This window comes from Pseudopodoces humilis, chromosome 11 (assembly GCF_049639895.1).
Source record: "Pseudopodoces humilis isolate 2021_Gansu_Grassland_sample_001 chromosome 11, ASM4963989v1, whole genome shotgun sequence".
Classification (NCBI taxonomy): domain Eukaryota; kingdom Metazoa; phylum Chordata; class Aves; order Passeriformes; family Paridae; genus Pseudopodoces; species Pseudopodoces humilis.
The window spans coordinates 25,055,211-25,076,572 of NC_142210.1; the positions used below are offsets into that span (position 1 = coordinate 25,055,211).

General features: G+C 38.5%; 1 protein-coding gene across 1 annotated transcript in view; it reads left to right on the forward strand.

Annotated features, from left to right (window-relative positions):
* Positions 1-21,362, forward strand: part of WWTR1 (WW domain containing transcription regulator 1) — a 46,509-nt gene extending 25,147 nt beyond the window's left edge. The window contains exons 2-6 of the mRNA XM_014254415.2: positions 146-282; positions 10,996-11,174; positions 15,727-15,845; positions 16,410-16,522; positions 17,604-21,362. Coding sequence (XP_014109890.1) covers positions 146-282; positions 10,996-11,174; positions 15,727-15,845; positions 16,410-16,522; positions 17,604-17,788 — 733 coding nt within the window. The 3' untranslated portion in view covers positions 17,789-21,362. The remainder of the gene's footprint in view (positions 1-145; positions 283-10,995; positions 11,175-15,726; positions 15,846-16,409; positions 16,523-17,603) is intronic.

Genomic DNA, 21,362 nt, shown 5'->3' on the forward strand with positions numbered 1-21,362 from the left:
ATAGATAATTTCAAGTGGGTGAGGGTGAGATGACAAGGCCAGATGTGGAATAAGAAAAACAAATAGGACTTTTGTGACATTATACTTAACTGTTTGTATAATATACCAGGTATTTTATGTTAAGCTTGCATCTTTTCTTCCACAGTCACATAGAAAAAATTACAACATGGCAAGATCCTCGAAAGCCTGTGAGCCAGCCGCTGAGTCATGTCAGCCACCATCCTGCAGCCACGTCCACACCGGTGCCACAGCGGTCCATGGCAATGTCTCAGCCAAATCTCAGTGAGTACTGGATGGCATCTCTCTGGTGAAAACACGAAAGAGATAGGAGAGACACCTCCTGATTTGTTTGTCAAAGTAATTTTTGGTTCAAGAAGGTAGGTCTGATTCTGCTGTCAGACCTAACAGTAGTTTTTCCCTTCATTTACTTAATTTTCCCCTCTGTTGACTTGGCAGCAAGCAAATTTGTACTGTTTGAGGTGAAGTTCTAACATCTCCTGTTCTATTTTAGGGCCTCCATGGCTTTTTGGTGTAGTATTAGACATAGGAAAATAAGTTCTGTCTGTGCTTTTCTGTACTGAGGTGGTATAAAACCCCCATAAGCCCCTCATGTCACGTCCAAGCTGTTAGATTACCTGTCCACAGTTAGCTCTGTGTTTTCTTTAGGTCAGAATGTGTAGCTGCTTTGCTTGTTAGTTTGTTTATGGTGGTGGGGCTTCTGTGTAGTGAGGTTCTGCACTGGAAGCAACTTGCAAACTACTGAACAGTCTGCTTTGCAGTATGAACTACCCACTGGTATGGTTCCCTTGCTGTTTCTGTTTAGCACTTCAAGTGTAAATTCAGTTGTCAATTTACATCAATCTGATACTGCCAGATTTAAGCCTTAGTGAAAATAAAGCCATGAAAACTCTAAAATTTTAAGGAAAATTTGTAAATGGAAGAAAACATTTTCATGTATAATTGAGAATTTCAAATAATCCCTAATGTTTCACTTCTGAAGATTTGACTTTTATATTGCTCAAGAAGGTGAGAAGAGGTGAGCTTACAGGCTCAAGATCACAAAACTATGTCAAAAAGGAAGGCTTAAAAACGCATAGCAGATTCCTGTTCTGGTTAGTTTTTGGTACGTTGATCTCATGATTTCTTGACTGTCCACTTGCAGTGTGGTTCATGAGTGCTGTCTCTTCACATGCCAAGAAAATGCTGAACATTTGTCTGCTAATGATCACTGATAGAAGTAGTGCAATATTTACTTTTGTCTTAAATTTATAAGAAACACCTAGACCTACCTCAGAGGTAATTAACTTCAGTTCTTTTTTCTACCTTTGTCTCATCAACTGCCTTGCTTGCATATATGCAGTAAGAGTATTGGTTATGTTACAAGATTTAGTTGGCAGTAGCAAACCATCATGTGAGAGTGGATATCCACAGATAAAATCTGGAAGGTTAGGGTATCTGCAAGAGTGTCATAGCACATGGTAAAACTAACAATTGCTCTGCTGTGGCTCCAAACCACAGCTGCGTGTGGGTCAGTCTGTTTATAGCAGTGCTGGAATGGCCAAGAGGTAAGAATAGGACAGCAGGGATTCTGTTCATACCAACTCCTCCACTTATGTTAACATCTGTTACATTGTCCCTAGTTCAAAAACAGCAGTGGCATAAATCAGGACAGTGTGCAGAGCATTTTTCCCCTCAGTTTATTAGTGGAAGTGAATGAAAGCCAAATCCTGGACTAAAACACATGTATACTGAATTTTAGAGGAGGGTCTTTCTTGAGATTCAAAGGATTAGAAATAAGTCTATAATGAAAATCTGTTCTTGAAGGTTTTGCAGGTGCCCAATAAGGGTATTTCCACAGACCTCAAAATCTGACCCATTAAATACAGTCTGTATTTCATTCAGTAGCCTTCTTATATTTATATTTATATTTATATTTATATTTATATTTATATTTATGTTTATGTTTATGTTTATGTTTATGTTTACATTTATATTTATAGATATAGATATAGATATAGATATAGATATATTTACACACACACGTATATACATATATATGATGAGGTTCTACTTTTTGTGTAGGTATATATGCAGTTCTTGGCATAGTGGTTCAAATGTGTGATTGAATTTCCCTGGAAAAATATTATTTAAAAATCTACACAGTGTCCGTATTTATTTAATCCAGAAAACATTCCATCAATATGTCTTGGTGAACTTTTTCTCATTTTGATGGCTTTCAAAGGCACACTAAATGTGACACTGTTTTATTAAATTATCTCTTACAAGATTTAATCTAGAAACTGTGTGTATATGCAGGTATCTATACATAGAGAAATAGCACACAAAGATTGTAGTAATCTGAGCAGAACACTGCAGCCTCTGAATACTTCGTGTGGCAGTTTAAAATACGTGTGACTCTCGTACTAAAGTAGAATGTCTGTGTTTTTAGATTGCTGTAGCCAAAAGGAAGGCTCTTAGTGCTGCTGTGCTGTGCTGGACGGGGCCAGGAGCATCTCACAGTGAGAGCAGCACTGCAGCTGGGCACCCAGCAGGAACACTCTTCTGGCTCTAGCTTTACGACTTTGCAGCAAATGAAGTCTGTACATCTGTCTCTTGCCTTAGCTTTTTTTTATTTGCTCTGCTTTGTTTTTGTTGTTGTACTGTAGGAACTAAAAGAAGTTTATTTTCTTTTGAAGATGTGACACTTAAAAGAAAAGGATTTAAGTATTTCAGGTCTGCACACTGGTCTGCACTTCCAATTACTAACACATGTGTTTTCCTTGTGCTTCTTATGAGGAAGAGGAAAATATGGTTTGTTTGGTACAGCTTGTTGCTTTGGTTTATAAACTCCTTTCAGCAGTATTTGCTGGGAATTGTACAAAGGCACTTAAAAACATTTTATCGAAGCACAGAGTGTGACTAAGTGATACCAAATCACAGTATGCCTGTGTTGGAGGCATACAAAAGCATATAGTGAAAGTTGGTTGAAGTTAGTAGTCATACTTTAAAAAATCTGCTGTATTTTTCTATCTTTTCTCTTACTGTGGTTTTATGTTGCCTATTTATGAGCTGTAAGTGAACACTTCATTAGTGTTAGTTTTCACACTAACTTTTAAAGCACTGCCTTTTAAATGTTACAGAACAAAGGCATCAGGTGTTTTTTCCTTTGATGCATCTTATTAAATTTACAGAAAAGTAATATATGCTAGGCAAATTTCTGTGCTCATTTACACACCACCTCTAAATTCAGTGACATTTCATGAATGAAAAGGAAAATTTGTCATGTAGATTGAAAGCATGTTCTTGCAGGTTAGCCTATATTCAGACGTGTTCAGTTTGTCTTTTCTTAACATTTTACCATCAGTACACTTCTAAGATGATTTGTAGATGTATATACTCAGGAAAGCGCAGCATTAATAGGAATATTTTCAGTGTATGTTTTGTTGTTGGAAGCAAAAGGGAAAGTCATCAGCCTCAGACTGAAGACAAGAAGAAACAGTGTATTTCTTGCATCTTCATAAGGACTTCAGAAATGTCATTTACTGTGGTGCTGATTCTGCACAGCTCCTAATTTTCTGCCCATTCCAAAACAGTCTTTTCCAGCTGATTGATAAGGTGTTAACTATCTCTTACAGTCAGTTATTGCAGTAGAATCACAAGCCGTTTGTGGAAGGAGGGATTAGTCCAAATCCTTGTTTTGGTTGTCAGGCCTAGGTCCCTGGGCAAGGAGAGCAATCCACAGGACCCCGTGCCTGAGAGGAAGGAGAGGGCAGCTGCCATGCCCCGAGCTGAGGGTCACACACCCTTCTGCCTTCATGGCATTCCCTTGTCTAAAAAGATTGTGGAGGATGATTTTGAGCTATATGTACCAAGATTTAGATGAAAAATTAGGTCCTTACAGGAGATTTTTTTGCAAGATTTTTTAAATTAAGTGATACTTGTTTTGTAGTCTTTCTCTATTCTACATTATGCAACACTCACAACCATTGTTATTTCCATCCTTCTCCCTTCAAAGTGTTTTAAACCAATTTCTTTTTTAATTGTAGTCTTCATCCAGTGGGTAAGCATAATCTGGTCTTCATTTAAATATTTTCCAAATTTAACAATTTGCAACTTACTTTGACATTAAATACTGAACCCCCCTAATAGTATTTATGTTTTCTGTGTAAGTTAGCTTGTATTTATATGTGAATTTATATGTGAATTTAAATGTGAGTTCCTTAAAAAGCTTATACAAGAAGAACATACTGCCTGCAAAAAAACCCAGAAAACTTCTTGGCCGTCCTGTGGCACAGTTGGATGTGGGATTTGGGCCTCGGAGCAAATAGCAGTTGCAGGCTGTGAGGCACAGTTACTCCATGTCCCGTGTGAGTGACAGAAACGTGTGTTAAGCAGTGCCCAGAATTTGGTGGTTTGAGAGTTTTGGGCACTGCCACTTTGTGAAAGGATAGGGGCTTTTGATTTATCTAACTGTGGTTAAAATTGGTGTTTGGTCTAACTCAGGCCACCAAAGCCCAGCCAGGTGGGGTGTCCCTGGTGCTCCTCACTGCCTGGCCAGCAGCGTCCCCTTTGCTTCTCTCCACAGTGGACACTCCAGCAGCAGCAATTACAGAAAGGTGTGTCTGGTTTTACCTCTTCTGGTATGAAAAAGCACTTGTGTGTTTCATCAGACTGTGCACAGAGATGGGATTGATGGGCAGAAGGGGTTTTAAATGCTGTGGTTATTACGACCTGGCTGTCAGGGGAGGGATGACAAGGTCTGGAGCTCAAGGACAAGCTGTGTTCATGTGGATCTTTCAAGTGTTAGAGCTGAGCCATCTCCCACCCTCTCTACCCTATATACCCTCTTTCTCCCTTGCAATGTATTATTTTCCATGTAAGTTTGGGCAAGATGGTCTTTCAAGGTCCCTGCTGACTGGGGCTGTTCTACAATGATGGTTGATACATAATGTCTGCTGACCTTCAGGAAATATACCTGTATCACCCTTAATTCTGTACACTGACGTAGTAACTTAAATATTCTCCTAGGTTTTGCCAAAATGAATTCATTAATATGCACATTTGCAGGGGAAAAAAAATCCTAACTAATGTTATAGTTCCTGAGATTTTCAGTGTTCCTGTACCTCTGTCTATATCTGGAGCAGATTGTATTACTTTTCTCTGTGCTATGGGTTTATCAGCTGTCTGCTGGTCACATCCTCAAAGAGGTTTGATAAGAACCTCATTAGTGGACTCATTCAGGTGTACTGAATGGAGAGACAGTTGCTGGGAGATCAGTATTAATTCTGTGAGCTCACAAAGGTGGAGATGCCTGTTCTGAGGTAAGGACTTCTTTCCTGGATGGGTTTCCACACACGGCTGAGGCCTTGCACAAGTTCTGGTTGTGTCCCTCACAGAATAGCTGCGGTGGGAAGGGGCAGGGGCTCTAACCCAGCCTCCTGCTGAAAGCAGGGTCAGGGGTGGCACCAGAGCAGGAGCTTGGGACTTTGTGCACTCAGGTGTAGAAATCCTTTGTGACAGAGGAGAAGGTCCTGGCGTAGTTCTCGTGTTCATTAGGAGGAGACTGGCACCACAGAGGAAATGGATGCTCTACCATCAGCACTGAGTGGAGGAGAACGTCACACAGAGGAGGAGAACATTCCAGAACATGTCACAACACAAATGCACACACACAAACACTTCAGGAGGGAGAAGAATTTCTGGCAGAGAGAGAAGGGTGCCACATGTACTTTAGTTTGCTCCTGACATCTCCAATTTCACCTGATCAGATTAAGTGTAAATACTGACTATAAGAAAAACTAACACGGTTCATCTCTGTCAGAAGCTGGCAATATTTATCTCCATTTTACAAATCAACCAGTTGTATTAAGCTTGTATCTTTTGTACTTCAGTCACATAGAAAAAATTACAGAAGAAAATAGTGGAAAGCCTGATGTTAATTTGTTTAGGGTCAGTAAAGTAAGCATTGATCCTGAGAGTTCAACCACATTTGCTTCTTGTATCAAACTCCAGGTGAAGAATTATTTTATTTTTGGTTTTCCCTTTTGAAGAAGAGAACTTTATCTCTTACTCTGTCAAGATCCACAAGCAGGCATGACCCAAGTGACACAAGCAGGATGGCTTTTGCTATTAATTCACTGGTTCTTTAAGATGAAGGACATTGGGTATTACAGATTAGAATTTCTTACTGTGAAGAGCCTCTGACACTTGTTGTTTAATAGAAAATCATCCATGAATCTAAGAAGTTTAACTTTCAGCTGTATTGCTAATGGTATTTCGAATGGGTCTGGACAACTGGGAATTACAGCACTTTACCTCTGCTTTTATATTTTTTTAACCAGCCAGGAAATCCAATCAATAAAACAATGCCAAAATCCTATCTAGGAACAATAAACACATGAACCAAAGTTTCCATATCCTGCCATGATAAAAGAGGTGTAACTACTATTGTTTAAGGATGATAAAAGACAGTTTTGGTAGCTATATCAAAACCAGTCTCTGGAGATAAGAACACAGAAACTCACAAAGTGTTCAAAACCAAATTATGTGTATTTTAGTGTTCACTAATGTCCATGGAGAGTGTTCACCAACATCCAGGATTTTGCAAGTCTTAGTTTGCATTGGCTGGAAATTTGGCTAGAAATGTGTGACACTGAGAGGAACATGTTTTTCCTTCTCTGCAGTCCTTACACCACCTGCATGGCGGAAAGACTTCCTGTTCCAGGTCATTTTTAATTGCTGGATATCCTGAAAGAAGCAAACACAATTCGTTTGTGGTCAATGTGAATAACCTTGGCACCTGCTTCTGAGATTACTTAGGGGAGAGCCGAAAGCATTATAGAGGATTTGCACGTACTGTGGGAATGAGAGTTTTGTGATACAGCTCTCAAAAGAATGAGGGGGTTTTTTGTTGATTGCAATTAAAACCTCTAACAAGCGATTTATCAGGCAGATTTCAAATGGAGTAATTTATTTATGTTTAAGGAGAGTTAATAGGTTAATAGGTCCAGAGTCTGCTAGGAGTTAACTGCAGTATCAGGTCAATTAAATCAAAGGACGCACACCTTTAAACCAGCAGCTGACCATGTAATAAATCTGAAATGTTAAAGGTTTCACGTGTTCAAGAGAGATGTTGCATTTTTTCAAATTCTAGTAATTTTTAATTTTGACAGAAATAAGTTCCTGTTGTTGTAAGCATTTCCCTTCAAGGTTAGTTGTTCAAACATGTGCTAGTGCAAGAGTGGAGGGTCATTTCCATAGTTTCAAAGTGACTGAAACACAAAAGCTGAAGATTGCATGAAGCAACAGTAAAAACAATTTATTGACTATTTTAAATCTAAGTCATCAGTAATTAATCATTAGCATTAAAGCTGTCTCTTCACTCAAGCAGTCCCCATCATGACTTTTTATTACTGATTTATTGTTAAAAGTGCTTGCAGAGTAAATCTCTAATCTTTTCATGAACTTCCTGCTAAATCATAGCTTTGATGTTGCACCTGGAGGTTGTTTGTATTGGTTTTTTTTAATCTTAAATCATCGAAGATGGGAAAGATTAGTTAAATGTCAATTATCACAGGCCTTAACAGTTGAAACTGTTGAGAAATCTTTATGCAGCTATTTTCAGCTCAGAAATCTGAATAAAAGAGTCTCTGTTGCACTGGGATAGTGCAACTTTTTGCTTTAATACTTTACAGATTTTTGGAACAAAATGCACCAGAACTGAAAAGCAGCATTTTTTGCTGACCTTGTTAGAAGGCTAATGCTTCTTTCTGGGAAATAAATGAAACAAGCAGTTCTTTGTTGGCTGGAGTGAGAAAAGCAGGGGAGCCCAGTGTTTTTTTCTTTACAGTGTCATGACTAAGTCAGAACTGTAGAATGGCTAGGTTAATTTTTTTATTTTTTTTTTCATCAGACTGTGTTGCATTAGTCCTGTTGCTGGCTACTTCATCTGAATTTGAGTCTGGAATGCCTATAAACAGAGCAGAAAGATCCACAGTTGCATCCAGACACTTCTGACACTTAAGTAATAAAAGTTGGTGCAGTCAGTTCAATGCATATGTCAAAAATGATTGACACTTGCATGTTGTGGCTTCTGCAACTTGCAGTGTCTCTTGTCCACAAAATAATCCTTGCCTGGCATCTATCCACCAGTCAACAACAGAAAGCTCTCCTAAAATGTCAGAGAACCTAATTCACTAGGATATCATAATTAATGTAAAGACAATCAAAAGCAATAAAATAATTACTTTCTTTTTCATCAACCTGGAAAAAGAAAACTACATTGGTCTAACTTGATGTAAACTAAATTGGACTGCAGTGGAACTGTGGTTGCACAGTTCAGGTTTGGAACTTAGCTCCATATTTTTACTTGCTTTTTGGATAATTGTATAACGGCTGTTCATTAAAAGACTTACTTCATTTTGCAAAATAAATTTGATTTTCCCCAAGAGAGCTTAATTCAAGGCCAGCCTGAGTCTGTCTGCTATAATGACGAATACATTTCTCCTCTTATGTTAGACCCAGTCTTCTTTACCACAGAGTGGTAGATTTGAGCTTTTGAATATTTTTTTTTCTTTGCAGAACTTTAGAAATGTTACACTGGAGTCCCAGACCCTGCCTAGTGAATTGAAGCTTACTGAAGACCAATTTTTTTTTTCTTTAGTAACTTTCTGACTTCTCAGAATTAGCCCGATGGCCCCAAGGCTCTGCAGAGCTCTGGCTGAGAGGAGCTGTCAAGGGTCCCTGATGGTGTCAGTGTCTTGAGAGTGGGGTCTGTGTTGGGCAGTCTAGCTGAAATGTGAACTGCAGGTTTTTCTTTTTTAATACAAACTCCATTATATTCCTCTTACGGTTAAAATACAAATTCAGAACTGAAATATAAATTAAAACAGGCATTACTAAAACATCACAAATGGCACAACAGATGTGCCATATGATTATATCATAAGGAACAAAGACTTGTACAGTGTCATTGTTTGTTAAGTTGCTCACTGGGGCTGACACAAGACTTCCACTGGGCTTGTTTAAGTAGCAAGGAGTTACCAGCTGTTACCAGCCCACTTTTACTGCCTGGGTTCAGTTCTGGTTCTTCGAGCAGTTCCAGGAAAAGCACGTAGGTAAAATATTTTTCACAAACTAAGCTTAAGTATAAATTACCACAAGGGTAATTTGTGCATTGTTGGGATTATTTCTATTCTACCAGTGTATTTAAAGAGTCACTATTCATTTGAAGTCTAGACAATATCAGACCTATCAAGCATGCTTAAAAGTATTCCAGATACAATATTTTTCTGTTTTCCCTATGCATATCATTGTAACTCTATCCTTAAGAAGACCAACTGAGTTTATTCCATTTTTTTTCTTGTTGCTTGAAAAACTGACACACTGAAAATTGGTAAAGCAGTAAGAAGTCTTAGCTCTGTAACAACTGTATCATCAGACTTCGGCACACTTCTTTTGAAGAGACTAGTGTTCTGCCAGGGTGCTGGGGTTTGCACAAGTTGGTAGGGTTGCAGGACAAAACCTACCTGATGTTACCTGCAGCATTGTGGAAATTGTGGGAAGATCTAGCCTAGGTCTGATAGAATGAGAATCATCAAATCATTTGGGTTGGAAAAGCCCTTAAAGATCATTGAGTCTAAGCATTAACCCAGCACTGCCAAGGCCACCACTGACCTATGTCCTCAAGTGCTACAACCACACAGCTTTTAAATCCCTCAAAGGATGGGGACCCTACCATTGCCCTGAGAAGCCTGTGCCAGGGCTGGATGAACGTTTCGGCAAAGAGATTTTTCCTAATTTCCAATCTAAATGTGTTTCCTGTGGGATGACACACTGGCATCCATCTGTGCAGTACTCTCCAGAACACCTGGTTGTGGAAGCAAGTTTCAAAGATGGTTTGGATCTGCCTGCATGCTTTCCACAAGGTCCAGAAGGATTTATTAGTGTGGGCTTTGCACCACCTACAGGCATTAAAGCTGCCCTTAGATCCAGACTGGCCCTGGAGATGGCCTAGGACTAATTCACACCTGATCCATGCATCATGCTAGGCCTGATCCCCATCAGTAATAAATCTAACCTGGGTCCTAAACAAACCATTGAGTTAAAATGTTGAAAATTCACTGTGTTTCACTCCTGGCTTGTCTGGAGGATACCAGTGCTGTATGCTGTTCTTAGCACCATAAATGGGAAGATATTTGTCTTGGTAAGTCAGGAGTGATACCTGCTGTCTGAGGTGACAAGGCATTCTGTTAGCTTTGTGACATGTTGGCACCAGAGTGACACACAGAAAGCTACACAGACTTGGAGTTTCTTTCACTGCAGTTCTATGAATAAAAATGTCCATCTCACAGAGAATTCTGCTCTGATTTATAGTTTCTGAATTTGATCAGAAAAGATGATGCTGATTTAAGAAACATTAACAATCTAAGCAGCATTAACTTGCTCAGCAACAGCCTTCTGTCAGCAAGTGAAGGAGTGTACCTGTTTTACCTGGGTGTAACTCAGGTGTGCTTAGTAACCCTGCCATCTATGATGTTCTTCCCCTGTCAGCCTTGTGAATATCCTACCAAAGGTGGGGGATTGATGGGTCATATCCTAACAGAGAAGGTTTCAGTTGTTAATTGGAAATTACTTCTGGTAATAATAATAATAATTGATATAAATCTGTCAATAAAGGAAATGTTAAGTTGAAATATTTTTACTAGCTTACTGCCTATTATAGGCACACATTTTTAGAAATTCTCAATTAAAATACTTCCGTATTATTTACTAGTTCATTAGGTGAATATTTGAACATACTGGGATAAATATAAATACTTGTTGTGTTGTAAGTATTCCTGTTTGATACACTCAGAACATTGAAAGTCATTTATTAAGCAATTGCTAGTGCAGATCTAATGCATCCCTGTAACTGAGCAGCACGTGTCCTGAGCCCTCTGCTACCTGCAAATGCAGCTCTGCCCAAGGTGCCATGAGTTGTTTTCTTTGCCGCAGTGATGAGTGCCCAGCCGCAGCTGCCCCCCAGCACGGCCGTGCCGCAGCAGAGCCGCCCCGCGCTGCTCACCCTGCCCGGCGCGCTCACCTCGCAGCAGCAGCAGCACAAGCTCAGGCTCCAGAGAATCCAGATGGAGAGGGAGCGAATTCGGATGCGTCAGGAGGAGTTACTACGACAGGTAACACCAAAGATACTCTTACTTTGTTCAAGAGATTTAGTTCAATGCATCTAAATTTTTAACAAGTACAGTTGGTAGCTCTGTTACTTTATGTCAAGACTAACTATGGTTTTATAGAAGGGTTACCAAAAAGCTAATATAAACAGATAATTTCATTTTTTTTTTTCCCTCAAAACTAGCACTGAACAGAACACAGAATGGCCATTGTCAGAAGTCACAGACCTGGTGTCTTTCTTACCAGTCTTTTTTAATAGTGATGTAAGATCCAAATTCTGTTCTGTGTCTGTTCTTAAGCAACTAACACTGATTCATGTGCAGTTTAACTTGGTTTGCATGGGAGACCATGTTCATACTTCACTGAAGATAAAGGCAGAAAATATGGAATTGTTCTGGACTCCAATTCCCACTCTCTTAATTTGCACCCTTTGCCTTTTAGTTAAAATAAAATCACATTCACATCTTAGATTAATACCTCTGATCTGAAGTCTTTCCAGAGTTGGTTATTTGTGGATGTTTTGCTTATTGTGCTATTTCTTAAGCTTCAGCTCTGTATAATGACTCATACTGAACAAAATAGGTATGTAACTTCCTTTATACTGCCTTAAGAAAATAAAGCTTTAAGAATCGTGTTTCATCTGTTACAGACAAGTCCACTAGTGGTGTTGTGTTTGCCTGGCATATTAATCAGATTCCTTTGTGGAAAAAAAAAAATAACCTGTTTCTTTCAGAAATAGCATGAAAAAAGTACACTTTATCAAGAAACATCATTATTTGTTATTGCAAATGCTGTAGTTAACAGTTCTAAGTACCTTTAGAAATGGCAACTTTCACAAGATTAAGGTGGTGGTCTCTGACATGGGTAGTGGTCTCATCTTTTGTGTAGCTTCTCCTTTCCCATCAGGAGCTCATGATAGAGATGGGTGTGAGAAGAGAGTGAGGATATCTGGTACAAGCTTAGTCATGACTGTCATCATGCTAACTAGTTTAGCTGTTTTTACTCTCTGGCTCTATTCTTGATTCAAGACAAGAGCAAATTAGGCTTCAAAACAGTTGTGCCATTAACACAAGGGAGGGTTTTTCTGCTTTGCTGAACCTGATACATTCAGAGCACTCTGCAGCTGTGCTGTACTCAGTCAAGACTTCCATGTACTGTGCCCAGTAGCACCCTGGCCCTGTGGTGTTTGTTGAAGTTCCACATTGCATGAGGCAGTACAGCATCACTTTGCACTACTAAAGTTTTTAGAAGTGGTGTAACTCTTAGGGAGGAAAGCAAGATGCAAAATCTCATCTTCCTAACAGAATGTTGTGAACTTCCTTCCAGTAACCTCAGTATCCTGAACCTTGGCAGCTGAGGGTGCAGTGAACCCCGTCATCAGTGTCCAAGTACAGTTACTCCTGTCCTGACCCTCGCTTGCTGCTTTTGCTCTTCTACCTTAACCTGTCTATGGGAAATGCTGAGTAAGGGTGTACGCTGCTTCTAGCAGCTGTGGGGAGGTGCAGAGCGTTTGAGTGAGGGGAAGGATTCTTTGGAGGGTCACAAACCTTTCAGCCCAGTAGCAGCTGCTGGCTCCCCACAGCCATTCCTGGCAGCAGCTGCTGGGGTGGAGCAGCATGCCCAGCAAGAAGAGGTCATAGCTCTGGAAGCTCTTGCCTTAGAGAATTCCTTTCTGTCTTTGTCCTCCTCTTTACGTAGTTGCTAAAACCCTAGAACTCTAGATGGAGTACATGCAAGAAGGGCAGCATTTCAGAAAAGCAGCATGATAGCATCTATTTAAAGGTTTCCTTACTCAGTTTTGTCATTTTATAAGGAGTTAATGTTCTTTTATGCTAATTTGGTTTTGCCAGCTTTCCAAAGGAAAAGAGAGAATCTGGTTGCTGCTTAAGAGCCTCTTGGAAATGGAAGTTGGTAGAGGTAATATTAGTCAGAAATCACTGAAAGGTCCGGCAGAGAAGGTGCTCCAGCACTTCTCTGTGTGTACCAGGGCCATTATGCAGTGTTTTTGCAAGGGTACAAGCAGTCCCAAAAAGGCAACACTTCTCAGAGGCTTCTTTCTGGTCTGGGGGCTCCTATTGCATAAATTGTCCACAGAAGGTCACAGAGACTCAGAAGAGGCTGAAGAAGCAATGGAGGAATATGCAGAGGAACATTTATCAACTGTTTTGTCCTTGCAGAGTAGGCCTTTATTGGCCTGCTACAACCTGAAGAGAAAAATGCCCCGTTGTGCTCCTTCCACTGCACAGACTGGCCAAGGGTGTGATTTACTGGTGGCACAGGCAATGTCTACTTCTCTTGCTTTCCACCCTAAGTAGGAGGACTGGCAGAAGAGGAATTGCATCTACCAGCATTGTAAACCCACTATAAAAATGCTCTCATTCATCTACCCCAGCTGGAAATGAGGGCTTGGCAGCTAAGGATGGAGCTCAGGTCAGTTCTGCCAAGGAGAGATCGAGGAAATGTGACAAGAAATTTATATAGCATATAAATATATTTATAAATAGCATACAGCTAAAAAAGGTTTTACATCAGAACTGTGTTCTGAGGCAGTGGATCATTCAATTCACTGTAATGCTGAGAAACTTTTAAGTTGTTTTGAAAATTCCCACTCATGGAGTTTTTGACATGTCTTTGTGATATCAGAATACTTTGGGATTTTTTAGTTTATTTTGTTACTTATTTTGAAAGTCTTCTTTGGATTTATGCATGTCATAGTGCTGAGCAGATCATTAAGTGCATTTGGTCCTTTCTTAGCTGAATGCCAGAGATGGTTCGTGCTGGTGAAAGTGGAGGGGCCCTCCTGCATTCAAAGGCTGAGGCTGTAACATTGCTGCTCACAGGGCTGCAGGACCTCTCTGCAGCCAGACTTTTATCGTTGGGTAGGAGATTTACAAATATTCTTCTTAAAAACCTTGTAGTCATGTTTAGAATAGAGAACAGGACATAAGAGGGCTTTGGGCATTGTGTAGTTGATCCATTACTGCTGACCATTGCTGTAATCATCTCAAAGGAGCAAAGGAATCTGACACCTGTAGCAGTCCTAAAATTGCAATGTGACTTCGGAACAAGTGACCTGCAGCAGAAGAACATATGTCACATATGGTGGAGCCAGTGCCCTGTCTGCTTCCCCAGCCTAATCTGTCTCCAGTGTGCAAGAGTCTGTTGTTCCACATTTTAAAAGTAAACATAGAGTTAATATTACAAGCAACATGCAATATGTTGAAATAAAGACATGAGGGGTGAGCCATTCCCCAAGGGACAGTAGATCAAGTAACTCTGTAATAAATATGGTGTTTCTTGCAACAAAGAAGAGAGGAAGTTAGATTAGGTTAACTGATAGTGGGAGTATTTCTTTAGGGTGCTGCAGGCTTTTCAGCTTACAAATGTTTTGCTTTGGAAGGCCTGTCTAAATCTCGTGTGGCTGTAGATGTCTTTCTTATATTTTAAAAAAGTACTAAAAATATCTGCATGTAGACAGCTAAAAAACACACTTTCCCCTTCTCTGAGGTTCATACATTTTCAGACTCCTGCTGATTAAATTCTAAATAGAAATGTCACCATTGAAATTGTCACTTGAAAAACTTAATCATAAACATAACCTATCATACATAAGCTATTAAGAATCTTAAGAATGTTTGGTCTTAACACTTGCTAAATACTGACACTATTCAATGTAAATTATAATTTATCTATGAATATATTGATAATTTTGTTATAAAGGAAATATTTCAATAATGGGCACCAGTATGTATTACATTATTCACGAAGAGACCAGACCACTCCTCCTCAATGAAAAAAAAAAATTAAAACATAGTAAAGCATCATATTCTAGCCTTGAAAACCTGTTAATCCTTTCTATACTGGGGAGACTGAATAACTGATTCAGAGGAAAGAAGTTTTCTACTAGGATTTAAATGAAATATTTACTTTGCTTGTTTCATTAGAAAAAATAAGTTGAGTAAATTATGGTAAAAGAAGATAGAGCTTTATTATTTTAAGGTCTTGGGATTTTTGTTGGGAACATCCCATTGGAGTCAGACAAACTCTATGTGGAACCCTGTACCACTAGATGTCATGGGTGTTTCGCAGAGATAATGATGGAAGAATTTATCTTTCAGGAAGAGTTGTGAAATGAGTTTCCTTTGGCTCTGATTGCTTCTTTGTCATCCTGCAGATAGCAGACATGAGACAGGTCATTAGGCAAATGCTTATTATTAGGCAGTGTTCCTTCTAAACCTTACTGAATCACAGTCTTGGTTCCAGTGGTTTTCTTCTAACATGTAGAGTACTTTATGATTGCTGAATTATAGTCTGGCTTCCAGACATGGTAACTGACAGCTAGAGTCCGTGGTGCTTTAAGCCAGCACAGGTGGGTATGAGAGACTGTCTGTCTACATCATGATTTTCTTCATATCAGTGTAAACAAATATTCATCAGTGACATCACTCAGAATTCATTTTCTTTGGTGTCTGTGTTACGTGTTCACTTGTTACAAGACTACAGTATTTCTGAGCTGTTGGAATAACCCTTCCCATGTATTTATTTGTGTCTTTTCAGGAAGCTGCTCTATGCAGACAACTTCCTATGGACTCAGAAAACATGGTCTCAGTTCACACAGCTGTGACACAGGACATGAGGCCTATTACAAATAATGGATCTGATCCTTTCTTGAACAGGCAAGTTAATTCTTCTTCATTAGGCAATTGCTTCTGTTGCTTTCACTAAACTGTCACAGCTGTCTCTCTGAAATAGTCCCTGTATCATCTTCTTTTCTTTACTTACTGTATGGCTGAGTGGCTGACCTTTTAATGTGATCTTTTAATTCATGCTTCAAGAAGGAATCTTAGCAAAAGCAATAAATTGTAACAGGTGGTTTTAATTCTGAAAAATTAAATAAACTGGTTGTTAGTGTATGTAGAAGACTAGGTAGAACAGATATGTTACCTAAGTATAAATACACACAACTTTTTAGGCTGTCAGAACTGATTTCTGCTAGAGTTATATATGCATGTGAGTATTTCAAAATTTAAGAGTGGCCTCGCTTCAATTACTTTGTTGTTTGGGCTGATGTGACCCAAATATGATGTTGGCTGATCAGTGGCCAACAGCTGAGGATGAGGCTTAATGACTCAGTGTCTGCTTCTGATATGTAACTTACTGTGTTCTCTTCCAACGCTGTGCTTAGGAGCTGTGTCTGTCAGAGCATGTTTACTGAGTCCTTTTCATCTTTCAATTTGTAGTGGGCCATACCACTCCAGGGAACAGAGTACAGACAGTGGCTTGGGCTTAGGATGCTACAGTATACCAACGACACCTGAAGATTTCCTCAGCAACGTAGATGAGATGGATACAGGTAGAATACTCAGATTTGGCTTTAAGTATAGTTCAGTTTATAACTTTGTATTATAACTAGTAATGTTTTATAATTGCATAACTGAGCAATAATCTCTGGCTTTCCTATCCAAGAGAATAGACTGAGACTGGGATAAAATGCCAAGATGGTGCTTAGTGCCCAGAAGGTTCTCAGCTTTAACTTAGATCCAGATTCTACCCTTTTACCTCAGACTGATATTAAACAGAGTAAATAAAACCTGGAAAATGCAAGCCTTAATTCCTATTTTCATACCATTGTCCATGGTAGGGGGAGTAAAAAGTTTTGGGTTACATGTACAAATCAATACATTTTCCATCTCTGGGAAATCAGTCTTGCTTGTAAGTCTCTTACATTGGCAGAGTTGGATTTGTCTTCAAACAGAATGTATTTAGCTAGCTTACATTTTGATACATATTTATTTTATGTTAGTATCCTCATGGTGTTTAAAATACTGAAATAATTTACGAGGAAATCAAGGTTTTTTTCAGAGAGTGAAATTCTCAGCACTTCCTAACCTAAAGTTCCTTTTGAAGTCATCAGAAATTCAGTTTTATGCAGAGAATGAAAGTTTTATCTATTAAAGATTTTCATGCTTGTTCTTACTAATTTATTAAAAAAAAAAGAAAAAAAGAAAAAAAAAAGTAACATTACAGAACTAAATTGCTGTAAAGCACTTTTTTCAGTTATTACCTATGGACAGCATTGCCCCTGGTGCAGAGATCAGGATGGAGGTGTGCATGAGCATCCTTTGATGCTCCCTGGGCAGACCAGGAAACAAGCTTGAAACTGTCCTGCCTCCCAGGTGGAAGGCCAGAGCTGGATCTTTGAGCACTGCTGGAAAGGACCTTTTGTGCTTTCAAGATCAAAGCAAGGATATGAAATGTATTCTAAGAATATGTACTCTGCACCTAAATACAGTTTTGAGATAACATTTGTGGTGAATAGAGTGCTCACAAGTGCTTGTGGGAAAAGGGGAATCAATTTTTATGTCAATTCTGTTGTTTTAAATTACCCACAATAAGAGTATGGTATTTCAAAAGTTCTTCTTTATTTTTCCTAGGAGAAACTATAGCACAGACAACATTGAACATAAATCCACAACAAACACGTTTCCCTGATTTCCTCGACTGTCTTCCAGGAACAAATGTTGATCTTGGGACTCTAGAGTCAGAAGACTTGATCCCTATTCTCAACGACGTGGAGTCAGTGCTTAACAAAAATGAGCCTTTCCTTACCTGGCTGTAACCAAGCAATGCTTACCTGGTGCAATTCAGGTTTCTTTTTCCTCTTGAGGTAGGCATAGAAAATCTGAATATCCTCAAGAGATACAACAATACCACCTTATTGAGTTTTGTTACATCATCTTTATGGTCAGTTTAATATCTGTCTGGATTTGATTGATACTAATTTAAGTATAAAATGCATTTTTTATATATATATATAAAATACATACATAGCTATGTAATTCATTAAAAAAACCCACACAACTTTACACAGCTGTGTACTTTTTTACCTTTTCAAACCAGGCAGAAACACTTCATTTTTAGGATAGAAAGTGACTGATGTTTGTGCACATCCCTGACTGATCTCCTGGGTACTGGTTGACATTACAGACCCTTCCTAGGTCACTTGGTTCAAAAACAGTGCAAAGCATCAGGACATGAGAGAAGTTTTATTATTATCTTTATAACAATAGTATCAGAAGCTTTTTAAAAATCAACTTACTTAAGCCTTAAAAATATTTTTTAGTTCGTAGTAACTAACTGTTCTGTGTGGAATACAGTTCAAATCTGATCCATATCAAGCATAATTTCCATTATATATTTGTGAAGGCACAAATAATACTATAGCAGTTTCTTTTTTCTTTTTTTTCCAGTAAATTACTGTATAGTTTTCAGAAAATAATTACTTCCAATCTTAAAGTACCAAAAATTTTTAGCAACATTTTTACACTACAATATTGTTACAAAATAAACCAGGCTGGTACTGACTGTTGCCTTTTAAAAGTAAAGAATTGTATTATAAACAAGCATTTAAAAAAAATATTAGATTTTTTTAGTTTATTATATTAAGCACTACAGCTTTGTAATTTAACACATGAATAAACAATTTTTTATATCTATAAAATTTGTGGCAAGTATCTTAAGTGCAAAAATATTCTTTTAAAACCAGTTCTAAAAATCAGTTCTGGAAAATGTGGCACAACTTGTTAATGTCATACATAGTGGGGAGAAAAACATAGGGGGAGAAAAACCTTCCTCATACTGTTTTCAGTGATGTTTTTAACTGACAATGTCAAAATACATGTAGTTGTATACATGAAAAAACCCAGGAACTTTATCAGGGCACTGCTAAAGCAGAATTCACCAGGGACTCACCTGAGCAGGGACTCACCTGGTAAAGCTGCTTAGTTTTTATGTCTTTCACTTACCATAATTGGTGCACAGGACATGAGGCATGTGCTGTGTGTTTTTACCTGTTGTGTATCCTACAAAACTTCCTTATCAGAGGTTTGGGACTGAGAAGACATCAAGAACATTAAGCCTGCAATTCTCCTGAAATGCAAATTAAGTCCTGAATATTGTTAAATGTTTTGAAATTATCTTGTTTATATTTAATGGATTTAAGCATTTTGTATTGCAAAATAGGTAATTTTATGAAAGGCATTATAACTTTTCTCTAAGTTTAATCCAGGCTATGTAAAGAGAAGAAGAGATGTAGCACTAAGTGTAAATGTGTGTGCCAGGTCTGATAACACTTAACAAGATCTTAATGATGTGTCAGAATATTGACCCCTAAATATGTTTTCACATCTGGTTGGGTGAAGGTAGGTGAAAAGGTCAGTGGTGAAGTGGTGGGAATACAGAACAGATTTGGAAGACAAATGATGAGGTAATAAATGTAGATCCTTGCTGGGAAGGATGGCTGCAGACAGAGTACATAGCAAATGAATCTCTGGTATTCAGTGAAAAACATAACAGAAGCACTCGATACAGTAAATGAACTGCTAAGGGTACATGGTGTCACAGGATGGAAAATAAAAAGTGCACACATTGAAATTCTGAAAAAGGAGATGTCAGGCAAAGACCTCCAGTTATGAAGTTTTATTACATAGTAAAAGGTAGCTTTTAAAAAATGCTTTTGTTTTGGTTTTTTTTTTTAATAGAAAAAGAGATGGAACAGCAGAGTTGTGTCTGCACAGAATTTTATCACTGAATGGGCATTGTGTTTCTTTTATTCTTTTGAGGGGTTATTAGTTGTTTGTTTTTTTTTTATTCTTGCTAGTTTTGCTAACTGATGAGATAGCATAAATTTCTTTTGAATAAACAGGGGACTGGGTAGGGCTGACCAGTATTACTGTAATTAGTTTTAATCTCTCTCTTTCAAGGATTTCTTCAGATTGTCAGCCTAAATGAAGAGCAGATGGTCCTAAGGCTTTGTTCTTTAGTACCATGACTGCTGTTGGTAATGAATTGGAGATTTTCTGGCCAACTTTCAAGGCCACGTCACCAGCACTGCTCAGTTGGGGTAAGGAGCTGGCAGCCAGTGGTGCTGGAATGACCCACAGCAGCTGTGGATCTGAGAGCTGGTGTGATCCAGGTGACAGTGCCCATGACAGGTTATGTTCAGAGAATGCAGTTTGTTCATTTGCTAGTAACTGCACCACTGAACATGTAAATTTGTCATAACAGAAGATGCTCTGAGCAGGTCAGGCTCGCAGCTGCTGGGAGTTAGCTGGTGCTGGTTCCTGCCCACCACGTGCATTGTTGTCAGCCAAAGGCTGTTCTTCATACAGGGAGAGTGAGTGCAACTTTATAGTGAAATCACATCAGGTATTTATCAGAATTGTGAAGCTGCAAGCTTGGTTTGTTTTTCATTTGTGTTTCTCGTGGTTGAGTGGCTTGGTGCAAAGACCTTAAAAGGGTAAAGCAATCATAAACTGTGTTTCTGTGTTACTTCCATAGTAAGCCAGCAGCAGATGTAAAACAGATCTTTTGCTGTGTGGAGCAACACTTCAGGTTGGAACAGCTGCCAGAATCTTGGGTTAGATCTTTACTCAGTCATGAAACAAATCCTGGTTAAATTTAAAGTGATTCTTTACACTGACAGCTTTTAACTTTTGTAACGGAGATGATGTATCCGATGAAGCGCAATGACAATAAAACCTATTTTTCAAAGTTACCTTTTTAAAAAAGTTTCTGGCTTTAAACAGGCTTATGACAGAACTTTTCAGTATTCAAAGCATATGGAATATGAAAATCAATTTATTGTTGACAGTATTTCACTGTACTATTTCAGGTTTTGAGCATTTATGTACTAAACTGTACACTGTCTACTTGTAGTATAAATACAACCCATGTGCCAGCTGGACAGTTTTGCTGTGGCCATCCCTGAGGAGGCATATGTAAGCCTTGATGATACAGAAGTAATGGGACATGGTTAATTACAGTTTGTATTCTGGTAATACTGTTAGAATGTAACTTGGGGAGGTATTGGGTTTGACTTTTTGTTAACAAATGTTGTTTAGGGGAAGGGAAGGATTTAAATCTATATTTTAATTACAGAAAAATGTGGGTTGTCCAAATAAACTTGTTTCCTAATGCATACATCTATGTACATGCTAGTTCTTTAACTATTTCCTTTTTTTCATTTTTTTATAAGACTTGTGTGAGCATTTGTTTTTAATTTTTAGTACCTTGCAATATATTGTATTAGAGGCAATCAGATCAACCTGTTGTATCCTGGGTTTGATTCTATTTTGGGTTTTTTTAATTATTTCTTTGATTTTTTACATGAAAAAATACAAATGAACTTGAAA